Source organism: Impatiens glandulifera, chromosome 5, assembly GCF_907164915.1.
Source record: "Impatiens glandulifera chromosome 5, dImpGla2.1, whole genome shotgun sequence".
Classification (NCBI taxonomy): domain Eukaryota; kingdom Viridiplantae; phylum Streptophyta; class Magnoliopsida; order Ericales; family Balsaminaceae; genus Impatiens; species Impatiens glandulifera.
The window spans coordinates 52,048,261-52,070,177 of NC_061866.1; the positions used below are offsets into that span (position 1 = coordinate 52,048,261).

The window sequence follows — 21,917 nt, forward strand, 5'->3', positions numbered from 1 at the left end:
GCTGAAGTGAGCAAAGAATAACTCAAACTTGCACATTCAGTGCTTATTCCTTTTTTTTTTAATTTGATTATGAGTTATGGTAAATTTTTATATATATATATATATATATATATATATATTTTAATAATTAAATTATTTAATTTATTAATAAAATATAAAAAAAATATTATAATAATTCAACTAATTAAAAATCTACAAAAACTTATTTTTTATTATTATTATTAAACAATGCTTAAAAAACCACCTTAAGCAATATCCAACCTTTAATCTCCTTGCTGAAAACTTGATATCAAATCTGTGATATTTAATTTACAAAGTTGGTTTAAGGGATTGAACAACATAAAATAATTAATTTCAAAGTTCAAACAATTTTAGATCATATAAATTAGAAAACCCAACCTCTAACTAAAAATAAATCAGAGTATTGAATACTATTTTAATTGAAAATATAAATACATTAATCATATTAATTAACTATTTTGTTTTGTTATAACACTTATATCTTTAATCAAATGATAAATTTGAATATAAAATGAAATTGCTAATAATAAAATAAAATAAACTATTATTATTAGTTTTATTAGATTTGTGAAATATTTACTAGATATTTTCTTAGATTTGTGAAACATTTACATATACAAACTTACAGTATATTGTTTTTATTTTTTATTTTCGTGTCATGTTTTTTTATTTTACTTAAACTATTTTTTATTTTTTTATTATAAATGAATATTTTAAAAAAAATTAATAAAAAAATATTCAAATTAATTTAAATATTGGATATTATTTAAGATTAACAAATGAGAGTGATAGAGTGAGGGAATTTAGTGAGGGAATTTGGTGTGGGAATGACGTGGCATCACCTTCATTGGTTGGAAAATGTAAATGTGGAAGGAAAGAGAGAAAAGAGAGAAATTATTTGATTTTTTCAGCGAATAAGATTATGCCACATCATTCTCTCACCAAATTCTCTCACCAAATTTCCTCACCTAATCATTTCTCTTAACAAATATATAAGTTAATTTATATGTTTTTGTTTAATATAAAAATTATTATATTTATATTTAATTTTAAAATCAATTTAAAATATATTTTAATATGAATTTTTGGATATATAATATAATATCTTGAAATAATTATCTATCCTATAATATAATTATATATTCCTAATATTCCATTTATTATTTTTTTTTATAATATTAATAATTTAAATAAAATAAATCTTTTAATTAAATATAATTCTCACCAATTCAAATTATTAATTAGAATAATAAAATAATTTATTAGAATAATAAAATTATTTGATGATAAAATTATTAGAAAAACTGATTATTATAATATTAACTCAGTTATTCACATTAAATTAATTATTTTTTTCATTCAAAAGATATTATTTTCATTTTTCAAATAATATTTTCAAACAAACCCTCATTTAAAAATAGGAAATTCATTTTTTTTATTGTTTTTAGTTTAGAGTAAAATTGATATATGAATTATTTAGTATAAATTAAAAAAAAAATTGATTCTTTCTTATAAAATACTTAAAAAATAAATAAAATAATATAAAGAAAATGTTATATAAGAATGTTAACATAAATCTTATTGTAAAAATGAAATTATTAATAAAAAAAATAAAATAAATTATATAATATTAAGATTAATTTAAACATTGAATAATAAAATAATTCAAAATTTCATAAAAGTATATTACTTTTCAAAAACTACCAATATATTTTTTTACTAATTCAAATTATTAATTATTAAAAAAAACTTAATTATTATAATATTAATGCAGTTATTCACATTAAATCATTTTTTAATTTGACAATAAAATTCAATTTTTTTTCTAGGTTAAATTGGATATGTGAATTATTTTTTGATAATTTTGTTTAGTATAATTTTTTTTTAAATGGATTATTTATTGTAAAATAATTAAAAAAATGAAATAATATAAAGATTAAGAATGAAAAAATAAAATAAAAATGGTATGAATGAATAATAATATAAATCTTATTTAAAAAATAAAATTTATTGATAGAAAGTGTAATTAAATTATATAATATTAAGATTAATTTAAATATTAGATAATAAAATAATTCAAAATTTCATTAAAATATATTTGCTTATCAAAAACTAACATTAATATATTTTTTTTGAAAAATTCAAATTATTAATTAAAATAATAAAATAAATTAATTATTAAATATTTTATAATATTAAATAATATTAACGCATTTATTTATATTAAATTAATATTTTTTTCATTCGACAATAATATTATTATGTTAACCTAAATATTATTTTAAAAATGAAATTATTTATAAAAAAATTAATTATATTATATAATATTAAGATTAATTTTAACATTTCATAATAAAATAATCAAATTATTAATTATTGAAAGAAAAAAACGTGATTATTATAATATTAATGCAGTTATTCACATTAAATCATTTTTTTATCCGAAAATATTATTTTTATTTTACAAATAATCAGTCAAAATTTTTTTTCTGAATTATTTTTGATAATTTTGTTTAGTATATAAATATTAAAAAATGGATAAAATGATATAAAAAGTTGAAAATGAAAAAAAAAATTAAATGGTACGAATAAATACTAACATACATTATCTTATTTTAAAAATGAAATTATTAATTTAAACGTTTAATAGTAAAATAATTCAAAATTTTATAAAAGTATATTTATTTACCAAAAACTATTAATATAATTTTTTCACTAATTCAAATTATAAATTAAAATAACAAAATAAATTGATTATTGATTATTGAAAATAAATGATTATTATAGTATTAATGCAGTTATTCACATTAAATTATTTTTTTATTCTACAATATTATTTTCATTTAATTGGTTTTTTCTTTTTTATAAAATAATTTGATTATAAAAAAAAGGTGATTGTTATAATTATTCACATTAATAAAAAAAATGTATATTAAATTATAGAATATTGAGATTAATTTAAATATTAGATAATAAAATAATTCAAAATCTGATACATTTGCTTAACAAAAATTTTTCACCAGCCAATTGAAATTATTAATGAAAATAATAAAATAAATTAATTATCAAATTATTGATAAAAAAAATATGATTATTATAATATTAATGTATATATTCATATTAAATTAATTATTTTTTTTATCAGTCAATATTATTTTTATTTTTCTAATAATATTTTCAAATAAACTTTTTGAAAAAATGAGGAAGTACAAATTATAAGAAAAATTGTAAAATACTTAAAAAGAAATGAAATAATATAATTTCTTATAAAACACTTACAAAAATATTAAATAATATAAAAATGATATAGAAGAATATCAAAAACTACCAATATTTCTTTCCACCCATTCAAAATATTAATTAAAATAATAGAAAAAGAAAAAAATTAACTTTAGAAAGAAAAAAATAAATAAAATATATATATATATATATATATATATGGGCTTGTAATTTTTGAAATGAACAGTTAAACAACAAAAAAAAATTAGTTAAGGAAATGTATTATTTTTTTTTGGTTAGAATTAAAATAGGTTGACCTGTTTAATAAACATGTCTACAAAATCGGGTCAATATGTAGGGCTGTAAAAAAAACCAGAAAATCGATAACCCAACCGAACCGATAGTTAACCGGTTTCATTTTAACGGTTTATTGGTTAATCGGTTCTATCAATTCCGATTAATCGGTTTTTTACCGGTTAAACGATTCGGTTTTTGGTTTCCCTATTTTTCTAACGGTTTAACCGGTAATAATTTAATTATATACTTTTATATTTTATAATTTGTATTAGTTATTTTATAAATAATTTTTATAGAATAATTTTTAAAAAATATTATAATCTATATAAAATTTTACAAAATTAAATTAAAAACAAATTGAAATAATTTCATTTAAATATGTAAAATTGTTTTTAGGAATTATAAATTAACAAAATCAAAATAGTTAAGCAAATTAAAAACTTGATGTCTTCAAAATTCAACCTTCACTTTATGTTTTAACTTTCTCTCCAACACGTCCAATACGAAAACACCTAAAATCAAAGTTATAAATTATAATTACCGATTATACTTCCCGTTTTATCGGTTGAGAATGAGATTCTATCATATTCGCTTATACTTGGTTGGTCAAAAATTAACGACATAATGAATTTGAATTTTTTCAAGAAAAATATAAAACCTAACAGAATAGCTATACAATATATTATATTGTTACAATAAAATTATATATTAATATATTATAACATATTCCTAAATATATCAATAAAATATATTATATTATAATAGAGAAAAAAAAGATGGAGAATAGTATAATAGGAAAGTACAAACAATAATTTTTAAAAATATATTTTATAAATTTATTACTTAATTTAAAAAAATCAAATTATCGGTTCCTGGTTAAACCCGGTTAACCGGCCAAAACCGACCAAAACCGGTAGAACCAAAATCAGTAAAACCGATACCATTAACGGCCGGTTAAAATAAAAGCCAAAACCGGTATTAACCGGAACCGTTTAACTAATTAACCGGCCAGTTGAACACCCCTATCAATATGACATAACCCAAAGTAGACCAAATAACCTGTTTATAATTTTTTTTTTAATTTTTTGTTATTCTTTTTTATTACCCACTCATTTTCTTTTGTAATTTTTTATAGACAGATTTGTGATTTAACTTTATTTTTATTTTGTATTGATGTCATTTTAATTTTAAATAAAAATATTTAAATTTATTGCATCGGATTTAGCTCGAGTTGAGTTAGATAAATCGGATCAAACGAATCAGGTTCATGTCAATCACAAATAAACAAGTCACAGGTTAGAGATTTTGACCTGCATTATTAAATATGTAAGGTTTTAATTAGAATCGTTCAACTGGTTAACCGAACCCACCCACCAACTTGAAACTTACTTAAAATTCTTACACCTATTCATATACATAAATAAATAAAAAATAAAAGAATTGCACAAATAAGCATTTTAAAATATTTATAAGTAAATTTAAAAAAAAATAAACTCATAAATAAAAATCTGTAAATTAAAAGTTTATATATATAAGACTCATATATTAATTATTTATATTTTGATATATCAAATCAGCAATAAAAAAACGTAATATGTAAAGTCATAACTTGGTGATGAAATATTTACAATTGAAAGAAAGCATGATTTACATGAGTTACAGGACAGCCTAATAATATTGAAGATGAAACAAAATAAGTTTGGTATAATTCTAATCACATGACTAAAAATAATAATAATATGGTGATTATAGACATCGTCATCAACTTGATCATCGATGATTTAACCATTGAATTAACAGCTCTACTACTAGAAGAAATATCAGATTGCAAAGATGCGGTTAACTTGAAATTAGGGTTAGAACCGTATAAAGCTTGAATACCTTTAATGTCATCCATCTTCAATTCCAGCTTTCTCTCTCGAGGTTTTAAGCTTGGATACATAACCGCCCCTTTCACAGACGTATGAGCTAATCCAAGTAGATGTCCTATCTCATGAGTCGCTACAGATTCCAAGTCAACCGCCGAATCTGATTTCTCCGATGAGAAATCAATCGCCCAAATCTCCGCCGCGTCCAGGTGGAGCTTACCGACCTCTGGCGAAAAAGCATGTGCAAGCACTCCAAGGATTCCGTCAAACGGTTCCCCGTCGCCGTGATCGCCGTTGTAGAAACCGATCTTAACGTCGGCGAAGTCATAGTCTTCTGTTTCGGTGAAGTTTGCAGGGATCACAACCGACCACCGATTAAACGCACGTTTGAACACTCTCCTGAGATTAAGTAAACCAGTGAGTGAGTGAGTGAAGTTTGAACGCAATCAATCAATCGATGTATTGTAATTTGTACCTGATATCATTCAAGGCAGGGGAATTAATCATGTTTTGAGATGAAAAAGCGTACGTCAATGTCATAGGGATGCCACGCGTCCACATAGGTTGACTGGTAAAGTAATCGAATCTCTTCGTTGTTGCCCTAGCGTGCAACGCTGGAAATTCCGGCACGCCACACCTCGGTGACGAAATCTCATTCAGTGTATCGGAATCAAGCTTACCGGAGATCGGAAGTCCGAGAGTTTTCTGGTAAGTTACAACTGCTAGCTCGAATCGTCTGTCGAATTGATCGGTGAAACTCTCGGACCGGTTCCGCGGCGGCGCCAAATATCCGAACCGATTGAAGTACTTTTTGAGATCGGATAATCCAGTGATTTCGGTACCCCGGCCGGTACCGAGAAATCTCGTGAAGATCGTGCGCCGGTGTTGTTGTTCTTCGAGAGCTGTTGACGGGATGATTCTGGCGAGAAGTAGTTTTGGCGGGAAGAGGAGGAAGATGAGGAAGAAGAAGGAATGAAACATCGAATCGAAAATGAAAATTCAGAAGGTTCACAGTTATGGTTACTATCTCTCTAGTCTCAAAATATGTATATATTTATATTGTTATTATGGATTATATTATATTTGAATAATATGTTAGCGGTGGCTTAAACATCTTAATTGAATTAGTTTGAAAAAAAGAAGAAGACTGATTTATGTAAAATAATAATAATAAATAAAATAAAGTTGCCAATTCGAAATGATGGAATTGACATGGAAACCAGAAGAAGACACGCCCATTCAATTTTAAAAAGAATATTTATAAAAATAAAGCTTAAAACTAAAAACTAAACATTTTAAAAGAAATCATATATTATATATTAATTAAAAAAACATTTTCAAACAAGTTAAAAATATTTAATTACTCACTTAAAAACAGGTAGCTTATATTATATATTCATTTAAATTGTTCTAATAACAAAATAATAATAATTATATATATATATATATAGAATATAGAACATAAAAAAAAAAAAAAAAAAAATAGTTGGTGAGTTAGTTATGGGTTGTTTCAATTTGAAGTCAAGTATGCATGACATGACTACTATTTTAAGCAATCACGAGTACCCAACCTATATTTTGATTTTGATTTTCTGGAATAACTTATTTTAAAAAAATTATAATGTAGGTTTACGAAATTTAAGAATTACTTACTAATCACTATTATTACTATTGAGAGTAAACTTTCAACATCACGAGTCAGGATTAGACTTGTCACCAGTTATTTCAATAACAATTTAAGGTTCTCATAATGATTTATAAACCAAAATAAAAATAAATGCAAATTACTAAATATAAAGCTATCAGCTATAATATTAAAAAACAAAAACAAATTTGTTTTACAATACCACCCAAATAAAAAAAAAAAGTCCTTTTGTTCTCTTAGATTGCAATATAAATAAGAACTCACATAACATGAGTTACCTTTTTTCTTTCTTTCTATTTTTCCCCGAATCATACAATCTTTTATTCAAATAATGTTTGAGAGTCCCATTCAATTCTCTATCAAAAATTTCACATCATTCGTGAATCTCCCTTATTTGCATTTAGCAAACAATAAGACATGATTATAATACTAAAGCTATCAATAAATATTATAACAGTCTAAGGATAAAGATAAAGAAAGGAAACATCACATTCATTTATTCAGCTGATTTGGTGGCCTTGTAATTGTTTACTAGTTGCGTCTGCACGTCGTTAGAAACAGAAGAATGCTCTTTGTATTCCATTGTGAACTCCCCTTTGCCCTGCAAACAACACAACAATTATTATTATAATATGCTCTTTGTATTCGATTGTTATGTTTTTTTTATATAGTTCACCTGTGTCATTGATCGAAGGGATGTTGAGTAGCCAAACATATTGTTGAGCGGTACCTGAAACAATGACAACAAGAATAAAAAAATCTTGACAACTCCGGGAAATCGTAATTACAGTTTCCAAATTATTGAATCATACATGAGCCGTGATTACTGAATCATCTCCATCTTGATCGTTCCCAACAATCACACCCTTTCTCCTGTTGTTACAAACATGTTAATCAAAAGGTGTTTTCAAAAAGAAATTATAATAGAAAAAATAGTAGATTTTGTTTACGCACTTGTTTAAATCACCAGCTACGGTACCCTGAAATTCTGTGGGTAATTTAAGCTCAACGAGCATGATTGGCTCCAATATTACAGGTTTTGCAGCTGTATAACACTGTTTGCATGAAGAAGCAGAGTAAATATGAGTTCAGAAATGGAATAGAAAAATATCTCAATATAAAGATTACTACTTGGGCTTCACTTTATTACTTAGATCCAGCTTAATTTGGGTAAGCTATAAATGACTTAACTTGGCAATCTAATAAAAAGAGTCAATAACTTCAAGACTTGAAGATTAACCAAATTAAGTCTTAATAAAGTAAAATAGTTTTTTTTTTCAAGTACTTTCCCTACATTAGTTCTATATTTTTACCAAAAGTACTTAAATTTTAGATTTTTCATTTAATTTATTCAGTATTCACCATTGAACATTTCATTTTCTGCTTTATCAAACACACCCTTAGACTTGCACTTTTTTTTTATACCTGTCTAAAAGCATAAATTGATGCTAACTTGAAGGCAAGTTCACTAGAATCCACTGTGTGAGATGCACCATCATTTAAGACAACACGGATGTTTTCAACGGGATGTCCTATTAATGAACCTCTGAGAATAAATATATATATTAATCGCACAGAACACAAATACAAAGTAAAGAGAGATATTATTAACAATCACATTTAATAAAGTGTAAATTGAATGAACACTCGTGTACTCACGAATTAGCAGCTTCTCTGAATCCCTTCTCGATTGCAGGAATAAAATTTGAAGGTATGGCTTGTCCCACAATTTGGTTTTCAAATTCAAACTTAGTTTTGGATCCTTCAGGAAGAGGTTCAATATACCTACAAACAAAAATGTGAAATCACATGACAAAATTTTCAGAATCTTGCAAACTCTTCTGTAAGAGCTCCCCACTGGTAATGAAGTCTAGGATTATAATAAATAACACTTAGAAATCATCTTCACTTTCTTTTTCAATTCTCTATATTTATATGGCCTTTTTTCTTACCCACAAACTTTTCCGTATTGACCTTGTCCACCACTTTGTTTCTTATGTAAATAGTCAAATTCAGCACGTTGAGTAACTGTCTCTCTGAAGTTAACACGAGGCTTCCCAACAGTTGCATCAACCTTTAAAAATTAACAAATGAAAAAATATCAGCTGTCACAAATAAGATATGGCAGGAAAAAACAACAGAATTACACATGAAAATGGAAAAAAAATGTATTTCCCACCTTATACTCCCGTCGAATTCGTTCGACATAAACTTCCAAATGCAGCTCACCCATTCCAGAGATAATGGTCTTCACATCCCAATGTTTGAACAGAGTTAATGGAATGATATTTACTTAAATATGGGGCAAGAAATGGAAAATGATAACTAAAGGAATAACATAATTTCAAAATTCTACCTGACTACTCTCTGGATCAACTCCAACACGGAAAGTGGGATCTTCTCTCTGAAAGCGATTTAACGCTTTGGAGAACTATGTGAAGGAAATGTATTGAAAAATATATCAGTTTGCAGCTTACATATATATTTAGACCAAAATATATTAGCGTGATCACTCACTTGTCCTCCAGAATCTTTGGAGACTGGTGAGACAGCCAAGGACATCACTGGCTCGGGGACATTCATTGAAGTCATAGTGTATTTAACTGAACCATCAGTAAATGTATCACCTAACAAGACAAACAAGGAACGAAGTGAGACCCCAAAGGGTAATTCCTTTTGCTGCAATATCAGTTTAGGACAAGCTGTCAAAAGCCTGAAAATATGTCTAATTTTGTGGACGAAAACAATATCAGGTATAATAAAGAGCTTGTGGGAGTCAAAACATAACTGAATAGTATGGGAAGATAAGCCTTTACAAGATACTATAGTTTGAGACCCTTGGCACTACATTTCATTAACCAATGTTTACCTGAAGCACATTCAACGCCAAATACAGCAACTATTTGCCCTGCATGTGCTTCTTGAATGTCCTGTCATATATAAAAAAAAGAGGCACCATAAAGAATGGGGCATAGTTGGAACCAAACAACAGCTAAAAATGGTAAAAGATGTCTTATGGAAGTTGATGAACATGGTCTTTATATTCTTATTTTAATTGTCTCATTGCGTGTTTCAAATTTGTCTGTATAAAGCCACTAGAGGTCAGTCATTCTTGAAAAGCAAGCATTCTAATTATCCTTCCAATAGAATTATACGTATCACTTCTTCATATCAGAGCTCAAGTTTTCTATTGAATTTTATTTTCTACTGTCTACACCTATGTAAATTATATATATTTAATCTTATTGCAGCTATAGTGCTTATGTTTCTCCCATGTCATTTTTCATTAGGGTCTGTTTAGATGGGTGGAATTGGCCTTGGAATTCTAATTCATATTCCATAAAATTGGTATTGAATTACAATTCAATACATATGTTTGGAAAAACTATAGAATTGTAATTCAATTCCAATTTCTATGTTTGAAAAAGAAAATAATTAAAACAATTTGAATATATATTATTAAGATATTGGTTTGACATAACCTATTATGATAGCTCAAGTGTCAAAATATCGATTCAACATGTTAACTTCCTACTATCGGTTCGAAATGTTAACTTACTAATTTTAAAAATAATTAGCGGTTTGACATTTTAACCATGTTATAAATAATAAAATAACAATATATTTTGTTTGGAAAACAGAGAAAAAATAATTATTGAAACCGAGCTAAAAAGAGTCACATTAGTTTGAATTCCATTGGAATTCTAATTCCAATTACAAATCTTAATCTTAAATTGTCTACCAAAACCTAAGAATTGGAATTACACCCCCAATTCCAATTCTAATTCCATGGTTACACACCCTTATTGATGACATGATGTCATATGAGTTGAGAACAAGCTTACTTCATTATCAAGAAAAGGAAAGGTGAAGAGAAGTTAAAATAGGATACCTCCATCTCATTTGAATGCAATCTGATTACACGGGGAATCTGCAAATAAATTAATTTACACAATCAGCAACTCTTATGAGAAACTAAAGCTAGTTTATTAAAATATTGTTTTGTAGAAGAGTGAAATGTAAATAAATAAACATTAAATATTGCTGAAAAGGTTTAGCCAAACAAACAAAAGTGTTTTGCATAAGGAATGACCCTACATGTTTTTTCGTCCCACTTACCCACTCAACCCAGTCCAAGAACAATGAAACAGGATTAGCCCCATTCGGGAACACTTTTTAATTTTATTTATGTATTTGGATTTTGGATCCAGAAATATTTGGAAACTAAACATAGATAGATTAAAGAATTTATTTTTGTTTCTTTGAATATAGATCCTGATACAGACTTAAAAAGCGTTTCTAAATGGGACCAATTGTGTCAAATGTGACAAAATGAACGAGCAGAGCTCCTTTAATAAGTCAATTAGTATTTGATTAAATCAATTAGAGACTTAACAAATATTTTCCTATGCATCTCATCAAGACAATAGACTTAACAAGATTATAGACAAAAAAACATGCAGATCTTCACGATTCACATATTTATTACCTTAACCTTCTTCCCCGTGTTGACATTGAGGATGAAATCACCCTTCCGAAAGGAACCTTCATAAATCCTTAATTAAAAGAAAATTGTAAGGACTAAGCACAGTATAAGCAATTGCAACACTCAGTGCTTACAAGGCAAATAATTAAATAAACACCTTAAGTAGGTCAGCTGACCAAATCTCCCTTCTTCCAGTTTAAAAGCCAATGCTACAAGAGGTCCATTTGGGTTTCCAGCTACAGTAACCTAACACAGACAATCAATAAGTTAAAATGTATTCGGTGAGGGGCAAGCCAACAAAAGTTGGACAGTAAAGAGTAAAGACCAATAGAATACCTTTTCTTCATTCTTTGTCTGGTCAAGAGCATAATTACTAACTTCAGTGGGGCAAGGTAAATAACTTAGAACGCCATCAAGAAGTGGTTGGACTCCCTGTGATAATAAAATAATGGAAGTAAATAACGGACAACATAAATGGATACAGGGAACATTTATGTATTACAAACTTTCCACAAATAGAAGGCTTTGTTGTATCTGATGATATGAAAATGGGATGTATTATTAGCAAAGTGGCAAAGTGCCAACGGTTTGAATCACACCCCTTCGCCCTAGCCAAAGAAAAATAATATATACATATATGACCCTATTTGGAAGCACTTTTAAAATATGTTTTAGTATCTAGATCCGAACTCATACAGAAACAAAACTAAATTTGTGAACCTGTCTGTACATAACTTTATTTTTCAAACGTAATGTACATCTGGATCAAGATCTGGGAACAAAAAGTTAATTGTTCACAAATGGGGCCAATATCATAAACAAAGAGAAGATCATGCTTTCTAACGAAGAAGTGTCTCATCATGAGCATTATTAAATATATGAAGAATCAATTCACAAGGATAGGTGGAAGTCATTTAAATTCAACACTTGCTATCTCTAGTAAGAAAATCATTTTCAAGAAAGAGGCCAAGAATTCTACAGATTTGGAGTCATGAGAAGAGTTTCCTGAAGAAATCAGGTTGAATAAGTAAATATAAAAAAATGTAAGATACCTTGTTCTTGAATGCACTGCCCATAAACACAGGTATAAATTTCCGTGCTATTGTGGCTCTGCGAATTGCTTCCTATTTAAGGAACACAGTGAGAAAACTATAAGTCCAACATGATACAGACAAACAAATAAAAAGAAGACTACTAAACATTTTGGGGAAAGTTACCAAAAATTTACAAATCAGAAAGAAAAAATGGTGACATTGATGAAAGAATGTAAATGAATTAAGCATTGGACAACAAACTAAATTAAGCATTCTAAGTATCCATTCTCAGTCAATCTATGAGTAAATTGAACAGGTATTCAGTAAGGAAAACTACCTCAAGTTCATCTGATGATATAGGCTCATCATTCAGAAACAGCTCGGCAAGTTTATCATCAACCTCCGACACAACTTCAATTAGTTCACGCCTCTTCTCTGCAACTATAGCCTCCATACTGGGAGGTACTTCTTCACAGACAATTTTTTCACTGCAATTTCAACAATACAGTAAGCTAAGAATAGTGAAAAAAGAGACCATGATGTATGTAGGGAATGCAAGAAACATACCCGTTTGAACCATGGAAATAATAAGTTTTTAACTTCACTAGGTCAATAAGACCTTTGAAGTCTTCTTCCAGGCCAATTGGAACTTGCACGGCAGCACTGTTATGACGAAGCTTTGACCTTGCCTAAAGAATAAATTCTCTAATTAGAAGTTGAATGATAATTCATAGCAAATCAATATTGCAATATTGCAATATAGCAAGTTCAAATCTAAAATATCAACATAGATCATAGATAAGTAATTAGCAATCTCGGGTGTTAATTATATGTATATATAGAATTAGTTGATACCTTTGAAAGCTTTAATTTAAAAAAAAGGTAATGAGAAACAAGGGAGGTATTTATCAAACTAGGATACTGTGTTTGATACCCCAAAACTTATCACTTAATATAATCAAATGCTTAGTTGAATCAAGTTCATTTGATAAATATTATTTAAAATCACTTAATTGTTTAGACTCAGCTCAAACTAAGCCAAAAATCTGGTTTAATTTGGTAAGTTATGAATGAATTAACTCAGTAATCTATCGACCAAAAGACAACGTTAACACCCAGAATTAATCAAATTAGGTCATTATTAAGTACTTTCCCACAATAGTTTCACATTTTTTCAAATCAACTTACATAGCAAGTACTTCAACTTCATATCATTTATTTGGTTTATTCACAGTTTATTTGTTAGAGACTTAACACATTAGTAGATTAAAATTGTATTAATCATTTAGTACTTCATTTTCAGTTTTATCAAACGCACGCGAAATGTATAAGCCGTAACATATGTAACCATGTTGTGTTAAACAAGAGCGAATCCAATCACTTCCAGACACTAAACCACCCCTCAACTTGCTAATCTATGTGTAAACCTTGCAATACTACAGAATGGTACATGATAAACTGATATAGGTTCAATTCATCAAATTATATGAAGCTCAAACAATCAAATATAGATGATGGAATTTAACCTGGTTGAGAACCTTCCATGGATCTGCTCCCATTCGATCAAGCTTATTAATGAAAGCAAGCCTTGGAACCTCGTACCTTTTCATTTGTCTATCAACTGTAATAGATTGACTTTGCACACCACCAACACTACAAAAAACAAGAATGGCACCATCTAGAACTCGCAATGCCCTCTCCACCTCAATTGTGAAGTCAACGTGACCTGGAGTATCTATTATGTTTATCTGCATAAATATAACTTATAAACACCTATCAAATAAAGGCTTAAAAGATAGAATGTGTTCTTAACTAAAATGAATTCGATCCAATGAAGACCATTGCAGAGTCAAAAGTAATACCTGGTAATCTTTCCAAGTACAGTAGGTAGCAGCAGACTGTATAGTAATACCTTTCTCTCTCTCTAAATCCATAGAATCCATCTTTGCTCCAACACCGTCCTTTCCTCTAACTTCATGAATCTCGTGAATTCTCCCCGTATAGTACAGTACCCTCTCAGTGAGAGTAGTTTTACCGGAGTCAATATGAGCCGATATTCCAATGTTCCGAACTTTATCCATTGACTGTTTCCACACTGCATCTTTCTCCTCATTTAACCTGGCAGCGGCTCCGGCGGAGTATCCACGGAAATGGAAGTTTCCGAACAAAAGTGCGGTGATTGGAGACCTGCATACAGAGGGAGAAGAAGCGGGGAAAGGTGATGTCTTCTGGATTGAAGAGAAGGCGTAGAGTAGGCGACTTGCGGATGATCTAGTGGACCGTGCCATGGCGATCCCTCCGCTTGTAAAACCCTAGTTACTAGTCAGAACAATAAACCCTAATGCTCTGTGTTAAAGCATATTTCGGTTGCTTGTAGTTGAAGAGAAATGACGCCAAAACTATTATCGGATCGTCCATCTAGTATTTGGATCCGATTTATTTCACGGGTCGGTTAAAACCCTAAACCGCTACGGTAAAAGCCTATTTGGTTTTAAGTTTGGATATTTTTTTATATCACCAATTAAAATTATAAAATCTATGACTAAATTAAAGAATATACAATGAGCTGACAAAATAAAGTTTCATTTATGAGGTGGTTCAAAATTATATTTTTATAGACACAAAATAATTGTTTATTTTTAAAAAGCCACTTTTTTTTTAAATAAGATTGAAAACATGTGATTAAATAATAATATTCATTAATTTATTTTAGTTTCATGGTAAAAGTGTTACTGAAATCATTGAGCTTGATTTTAATATATATTTGTACAGTTAAGTTTGGTTATATATGTTAAATTATGTATTCAATTATTTTTATTCAAAAAATAATTCAAATATCAAATAATTATTTCTTCAAAAAGTAATTTCTTTTACCATACCATGACTTCTGCATATAACAAAGAAGTTTTTTCCACCTTCATTCAAATACACAAGTTATTTTTGATAGAATAAGTAGATGAAATTCAGTTATCTTTAACATCATCATCATCCCAGAAAATGGCAATTCTAACTAATCCAATTCTTCCTATTTCAACCAGAATCTCGGTCCAGTTAGTTCACGATCTGCTGCCGAGCCTTGGCTTGCAAGCTTCTGGATTCGGGATGAAAAATCTTCAGCCTAGCAAAAACAGCGACAATCCATCAAATGATAGTAAAAAAAATACTTTAACACCTTATCCAAACATCAAACAATATTTGAGATTTTTTGGAAATCAAACAAAAACTTGGTTTTCCTCAGAAGGCAATATAAATAGTGTATGAGTAGAAATTGCCCCAGAAATGTACTGACCTTCTCATCAATCCACATTAGTGAACTGAGTTGATTGTTTAAGATTTTGACAACAACATCAAGATGACTCCTTCCATCTACAGTTTCCAGTTCTCCACCCTAAAATCAAGAGGAATAACAAATATTGAATCATCTACTACTAACAATACAGAAAGGAATAACGGCGTTTTTTTAACCCTAATTCAAACCTGACTAGCATTAAGGGTCTGAATGATGGTTTTGATCCGTTCCGCCATTTGTTCCAGTTCCCTTTCTATCATTTCAGACTGCTCATACCTGAGGAGGAGAATTCATACATGAGCAATGAAAAGAAGTATATCCATAACAATCTCCACTGAATATTCTATGAGAGTACACACATTGAATCTCTTGTGGATGCAGCTTCATCATCAAGAAGCATATTACGCTCGTCTTTGTATATACGTTCTGCTTCTTCTTCAATGCTCAGTAAAGCCTTGTCAACCTAAATGATAAGCATATTGTTAACCAATATAAGGATCTTTAATGCATAAAATAAATACTTACAAATTATTGGGATCTTCGCCATAGTTTCGTTTTTTATACAACTATTAAAAAAAGATTAAAAGATGTTTGGGGTACCTCTTGTTGATGAGTCTCAATTAGCTCTAATTGCCTCTCTAGGTTGGTTTGTGTTTCAACCACATTAGCAACTTCACTCTGTTTGACAATTAAATCAGTTCAGCTAAATCAGTGAAGATAGCAGAGGTGATAATAATAACAATCACTTAATTTATTGAATCACTTTGATTTTGGTCTGTGAACATTAAAGATATGTGATCAATTTTCGATTATATTGCAGACATTTATTTTATATTGATTTAACAAAATGGAAAGGGGTGAGTGAAAAAAGAAACTCAGCAAATAAAAAAGGAACCACCAGACATGCTTAAAATACAAAATTAACAGGGGCAAAATAAAATTTCACATTTTTATGAACTACTATGAATGCATAGACAGAATGTATAGGAGAATGATCATAGTTTTCTAGATGATAATGGATTTACTAATACAAGATTGATCAATAATTAGCAAAGATGGTACTTTTCTTAATGAGTATACACACCATCTCACCATGTCCACTTGCATCAGAAATATCAACTATATGAGTCAAATATTACAGCGAATGTGGTGCCTTAACATTTCAAAGATTGTCTTATGACATGCTAATTCATCTTTGATAAGTCCCCTTGGTAAGTTCTAACAGCATGCATGAAGAACTGGTGAGGATATATGATTGTTGATATTGTCCATCTTTAATCTCACTAATATTATGCCCTTGTAATGCAAGGTTTCGATTTATATTAAATTTTAATAAACTACATTATACAAATAACCTCTGTTAATAAATTAAATTGACAACATTCAGTTCCTATATGGAGACTGATATTTTGCTGCAATCACTTTCACAATCATGTCTCACTAAATTAAAAATGTTTTTTCGTGTGGAAAAAATTATTGATTTTTGAATAATGACATTTTTTATTTTATTTTTTGCCACTTTGACAAAAAATTGATACCGAAAAGGCTCGCATTATTTAGTATAAAGATTATTTTATGAATCATGATGTAGATTATTTTGTAACTTTTTGCTTCATTTAGTATAAATAACATTTTTTATATTACGAGCTAGATCATATTTCCTAAATCCTTTTGAATTTTGTCAAATATTATTCGGAATCATGATGATCCGAATCATGTGATTAGAAAACAACTCAAAATCTCTCCCTAGATAAACATATTTATCTCTATGTTTCTGTTTCTACCTTTCTCCCTCTTACTCTTTCTTTCTGTCACTATTAGGAGCCTAGGATGCCTGTTTGGAGCCCTCACAATGGCTCATCAAACTCTATATATAGAGAGATTATTGATAACTTCGTCATATGTGCTATTTATCAGAGCACAAAATTCAAGGAAGGTCATGCAAAACAGGCAATGGTAATTCATGTTATGCCAGTCATTGTGTACTCATGAGCTTTGACCACATAGGCCTCATTAGACTAGTAAGTGAAAACTGATAAGGTAAACAGAAAAGAATGCATAAACACAAAACAATCAGTGAAGGCAAAAAGTAAACTGGCCATATCAAACCAAATCATATGCAGACATGATGGACAGTTAATCTCAAATTATATTATTACCTCCAGCCTGAGAAGTATATCTCTGTTCTGCAAGATCCTTTTATCCCATTCTGCAATTGCGTTGGCCTGCTTTCTGAATTTAGTAGTACGCTCTTGAAGCTCAGAGTTCCATTCTTTAATGATCTTAAGGTAAAATTGAACAAGTCAGAACAAGATTGCATAAAAAGAAAATGTCAAAGAAGTGATTTTACATATGTTCAGGATAGAGACATATAAACATCAAGGAAAACACAAGACGGATAAAATATACGCATACGAAATGAAAAAGAAAGAAAGAAAGAAAAAGTGCAAACTATGAACACATGATCTATTGGGTCTTGTTTATAATAATTTAGACCAAAACTTAATTGAACAACACACAATGGAAAAAGGTAAGGCAAAACCAACAAATTTAGAAAGAGTGTATATAGGATATACCTCTTCGACAGATTTTCCAGTTATCTCAGATGGTAATTTCGGTGCAGTGGCTACAGCAGTTGTAGCAGCTGATGTTGAGCTACAAGCGTTAAACAAATGGATGATTTCAGGCAATCATTTACATTTTTCAGTTTTATATCATTAAAAAATTGTCGTAATAACAATCATAGGTGAAAAAGCGACACAATTTCAATGGAATGGGAACAGAATCAGCTCTATAAATTTTTTGGCAATGATCAGTCTTTTGGTGATCCTTGTCTTTCCTTTTTTGAGTTCATACTAGATCAATTAGGAAGATAGTACAGTATGCAGTATTTTTAAACTGGTAGAATTTAAAACAAAAAAACATACCCAGGAGTGGCAGTAGCTAATGCGAGAGAAGTTGATGTAGTTGCAGCATTGGTAGTAGTTGTCACTGTGGCAGTGGTAGAAGTAGAAGTACCTATAAAGGGATATTCATAATGATACAAGAAGATATTAGGTTGCCTTGATATAGTAGAGCAATAATATTCTGTGATATAAAATGATGTCATTAATACTTGTGCCCGGACATTAGAACACAGATATCCATAATAATCTCAGTCGAATGTGAGAGCAGAAAAGGTTGAACTCAAATACAAAAGAACTATCAAATCTAATTAAAAGCTAAAACCATTAATTTTCAAGCGTTAAAATAAAGGATAAGGACTAAGAAACCGATACCCTTTCCAACTTATTAGCCAATGGACCAAACACCTTAAAATCTACATAATGAGTTTATCACTATCCAAGTCAGATGTGGACCAATTAATATATGAAATTATCAAGATCAAGGCCGAAATAAAGATCTATATAGCATTTAAAAATTTGGGACTATACGTCATCATTGCAAGAAATATAAGGTAAATTACATATTATTGTTAATGCATGAGGGGTCAAGATCAAGATTTTCAAACAACACTCACCAAAAAGAGAAGCAACAGTGGTTGCTGGTGCCTGTGCTGAAGATGCAGTTGCTGGTGCTTTGGTAGACAAGGAAAAGCTGGGAAGAGAAGTAGTGGTGACTGAAGAGACAGATGCAGCTGGGGATGATGAGCTTAATGAAAATGATGGAAAAGCCTGTGAAGAAGCAGCCCCCGTTGTAGCTGCTGGTGTGGAAGCACCTGTGGTTGTTGTAACAGTTGAGAATAATGAAGAAGCGCCAGTCCCAAAGCTTAATGCAGCAGGCTTTGCAGCTGGAGTGGCCGATGTTGGAGCAGCAGTGGAAGCAGTACTGGTAGCAGAAGCTCCTGTTACACCAAACCCAAGAGAAGAAGAGAAACCAGAAGCTGACGCATTTGCAAAAGAGAAGGTGGAGGAACCTGTAGAAGTTGATTCAACAGCAGGAGTTGTTGAAACTGAGGATGCAGAATGAAAGGAAAATGAAGGGGTAGAGGCTGCTGAAAATGGTGAGGCTGAGGAGGAACTTATGCTAGATGCAGAAGATCCAAACATACTAGGAAAAGTGGGTGCAGTTGAAGCTGTAGAAGAAGAGGCCTGTAAAGGAGACGGAGATGATGGAGCAGATGCATTAGCCAATGCCGATGTAGAAGAAGGTGTCCCAAATATGTTTGATGAAGAAAACGGTGATGGTGAACTAGGAGTAGATGATCCAAACAAATTTGTAGAAGCACCTGGACCCGATGAAACCCCAAACAACGATGTAGTTGTGGTAGTAGCAGACGAAACCGAACCTAATGAACCTCCCCCAAACAGCGATGGTGTAGCAGATGAAGATCCAAGCGCCGCTGAGGTCGCAAATGATCCGGAAGCAGAAGCACCAAAAGGAGACGATGCCATCCCAAAAAGAGGCGCTGGCGAAGAACCAGCAACGGTTGATCCAAATCCTAATGATGGTGCGGAGGCAGGTGAAGCTGATATGCCAGTTGATCCGAATCCAAATGAAGGAGTGGATGTCGTGGAAGCCGCTGTGCTGGTTAATCCAGATCCAAAAGAAGGAGCAGAGGCACCAGTTGCGCCAAATCCAAAGGAAGGAGTGGAAGCAGCTGGAGCCGATGCACCAGTTGCGCCAAATCCAAAGGAAGGGGTGGAAGCGGCTGGAGCCGATGCACCAGTTGCGCCAAATCCAAAGGAAGGAGTGGAAGCAGCTGAAGCCGATGCACCAGTTGATCCGAATCCGAAGGCAGGTGCACCACTTGCTCCAAAACCGAAGGAACTAGCGGAAGCGGAAGCGGATGACGCCGGGGCCGCATTTCCTCCAAATCCAAAGGTGTTAGGGGAAGCAGATGAAAATGGAGAAGGGGACGGCGATGGAGATGCAGATGAATTGAACGATAACGAAAATGCTCCTGAAGAAGGTGCACTAGGGTTTGAAGAAGGCATAGAAAATGATGAACCGAACGGAGAAGAAGATGGGGTAGTGGACGACGCAAAGGAGAATGGCGAAGAGGAGGAGGAAGAAGAGGATGGATTGAAGGAGAACGCGGGGGCAGACATTGATAATTACCTCTGCCGGTGAACCGAAGCAAGGCAGTAGTATTCACCAGCTGGTCTGGAGATTCAGGCGATGGTGGAGATCGGTTCCGGCGTCGGGACTTAAGGTAGCGTGAGAGTGCGGCAGCGTATGTGCGATGGCGTTTGTTCAGGTGGCGGTCACTGTTCGGAGGAAGAAGTAGAAATGGAGAGAGGTAGCGTTTGAACAGACCATCATTCGCTGCTCCAGGAAGAAAGGTTAGGGTTTTAGGCGGGCCGGGTCAGAGAGTGGCGGGGTCGGACGTTTAAATTTTCAAACTAATTTAACTTATTACGCTTGTATTTTATTTATAAAAAAATAATTCCGTTAAAAAAAATATATATTCATATAAAATAATTTACAAATAATAAAATAGTTCACATTTCTAAATATTAAAATTATAATAAAAATATTTAACAACTAGAAAAAAAATTCAGAAAAATTTCTACTGAAAATCTTATACTAAAATACTTGTAAAAATTATTTACATTTATATAAAAGATGAAATATAAGAACTCTTTATCAAAAAAAACTCTAATCTCTTACCACCATATTATTTAATAAGACAAATAATGACTTAATAAATGATTATTTATAATATTTGAAGGATTAAATAGAAGACAATCCACTAATAAATATTAAAAGTATTTTTTTTTTGACATCTTAAATATATTAAATGATTTGTTAATATAAGTAACAATATATTACAATATTATTTATTTCATTGGGAAGTCTTATTTAGTGAGAAATACTTAAATTTTTTTTTAATTATCAAAAGTAAAAATAAAATTTATGTTTTTTTTATTTGTATAAAAAATATGATTAATTATTTTTAGATAAATTATTATTTTTTAAACTATATTACAACAATTTTTTTGATAATTTTTTTATTAAATAGATTTTTCCATGTTAAAAAAAAATGATATTAATCAAATGACTCAATTCTATATAATGACAATAATATATTAGACACAAAATAATGTTAGAATTT

The 21,917-nt window shown here is 30.2% G+C and overlaps 3 protein-coding genes across 3 annotated transcripts; all 3 read right to left on the reverse strand.

Moving 5' to 3' along the window:
- Window positions 1–5,204: 5,204 nt before the first annotated feature.
- Window positions 5,205–6,423, reverse strand: LOC124937616 (metalloendoproteinase 4-MMP-like). The gene is made up of 2 exons (XM_047477912.1): window positions 5,881–6,423; window positions 5,205–5,804 (listed from the first exon to the last, which is right to left on the reverse strand). The coding sequence occupies exons 1-2, from the start codon at window positions 6,384–6,386 to the stop codon at window positions 5,252–5,254; spliced, it is 1,059 nt and encodes a 352-aa protein (XP_047333868.1). The 5' UTR covers window positions 6,387–6,423; the 3' UTR covers window positions 5,205–5,251.
- A 774-nt stretch (window positions 6,424–7,197) lies between these two features.
- Window positions 7,198–14,935, reverse strand: LOC124937615 (elongation factor G-1, mitochondrial-like). The gene is made up of 20 exons (XM_047477911.1): window positions 14,433–14,935; window positions 14,097–14,318; window positions 13,138–13,259; window positions 12,908–13,058; window positions 12,589–12,660; window positions 11,873–11,968; window positions 11,694–11,782; window positions 11,540–11,606; window positions 10,943–10,981; window positions 9,920–9,980; window positions 9,568–9,677; window positions 9,407–9,481; window positions 9,230–9,298; window positions 9,003–9,124; window positions 8,710–8,835; window positions 8,476–8,596; window positions 8,005–8,105; window positions 7,863–7,923; window positions 7,727–7,780; window positions 7,198–7,651 (listed from the first exon to the last, which is right to left on the reverse strand). The coding sequence occupies exons 1-20, from the start codon at window positions 14,856–14,858 to the stop codon at window positions 7,547–7,549; spliced, it is 2,289 nt and encodes a 762-aa protein (XP_047333867.1). The 5' UTR covers window positions 14,859–14,935; the 3' UTR covers window positions 7,198–7,546.
- A 529-nt stretch (window positions 14,936–15,464) lies between these two features.
- LOC124938459 (nuclear pore complex protein NUP62) lies at window positions 15,465–21,116 on the reverse strand. Its single transcript, XM_047478904.1, has 9 exons — window positions 19,380–21,116; window positions 18,787–18,877; window positions 18,436–18,514; window positions 18,019–18,141; window positions 16,460–16,537; window positions 16,219–16,322; window positions 16,048–16,135; window positions 15,860–15,958; window positions 15,465–15,688 (listed from the first exon to the last, which is right to left on the reverse strand). The coding sequence occupies exons 1-9, from the start codon at window positions 20,908–20,910 to the stop codon at window positions 15,596–15,598; spliced, it is 2,286 nt and encodes a 761-aa protein (XP_047334860.1). The 5' UTR covers window positions 20,911–21,116; the 3' UTR covers window positions 15,465–15,595.
- Between the last annotated feature and the right edge of the window lie 801 nt (window positions 21,117–21,917).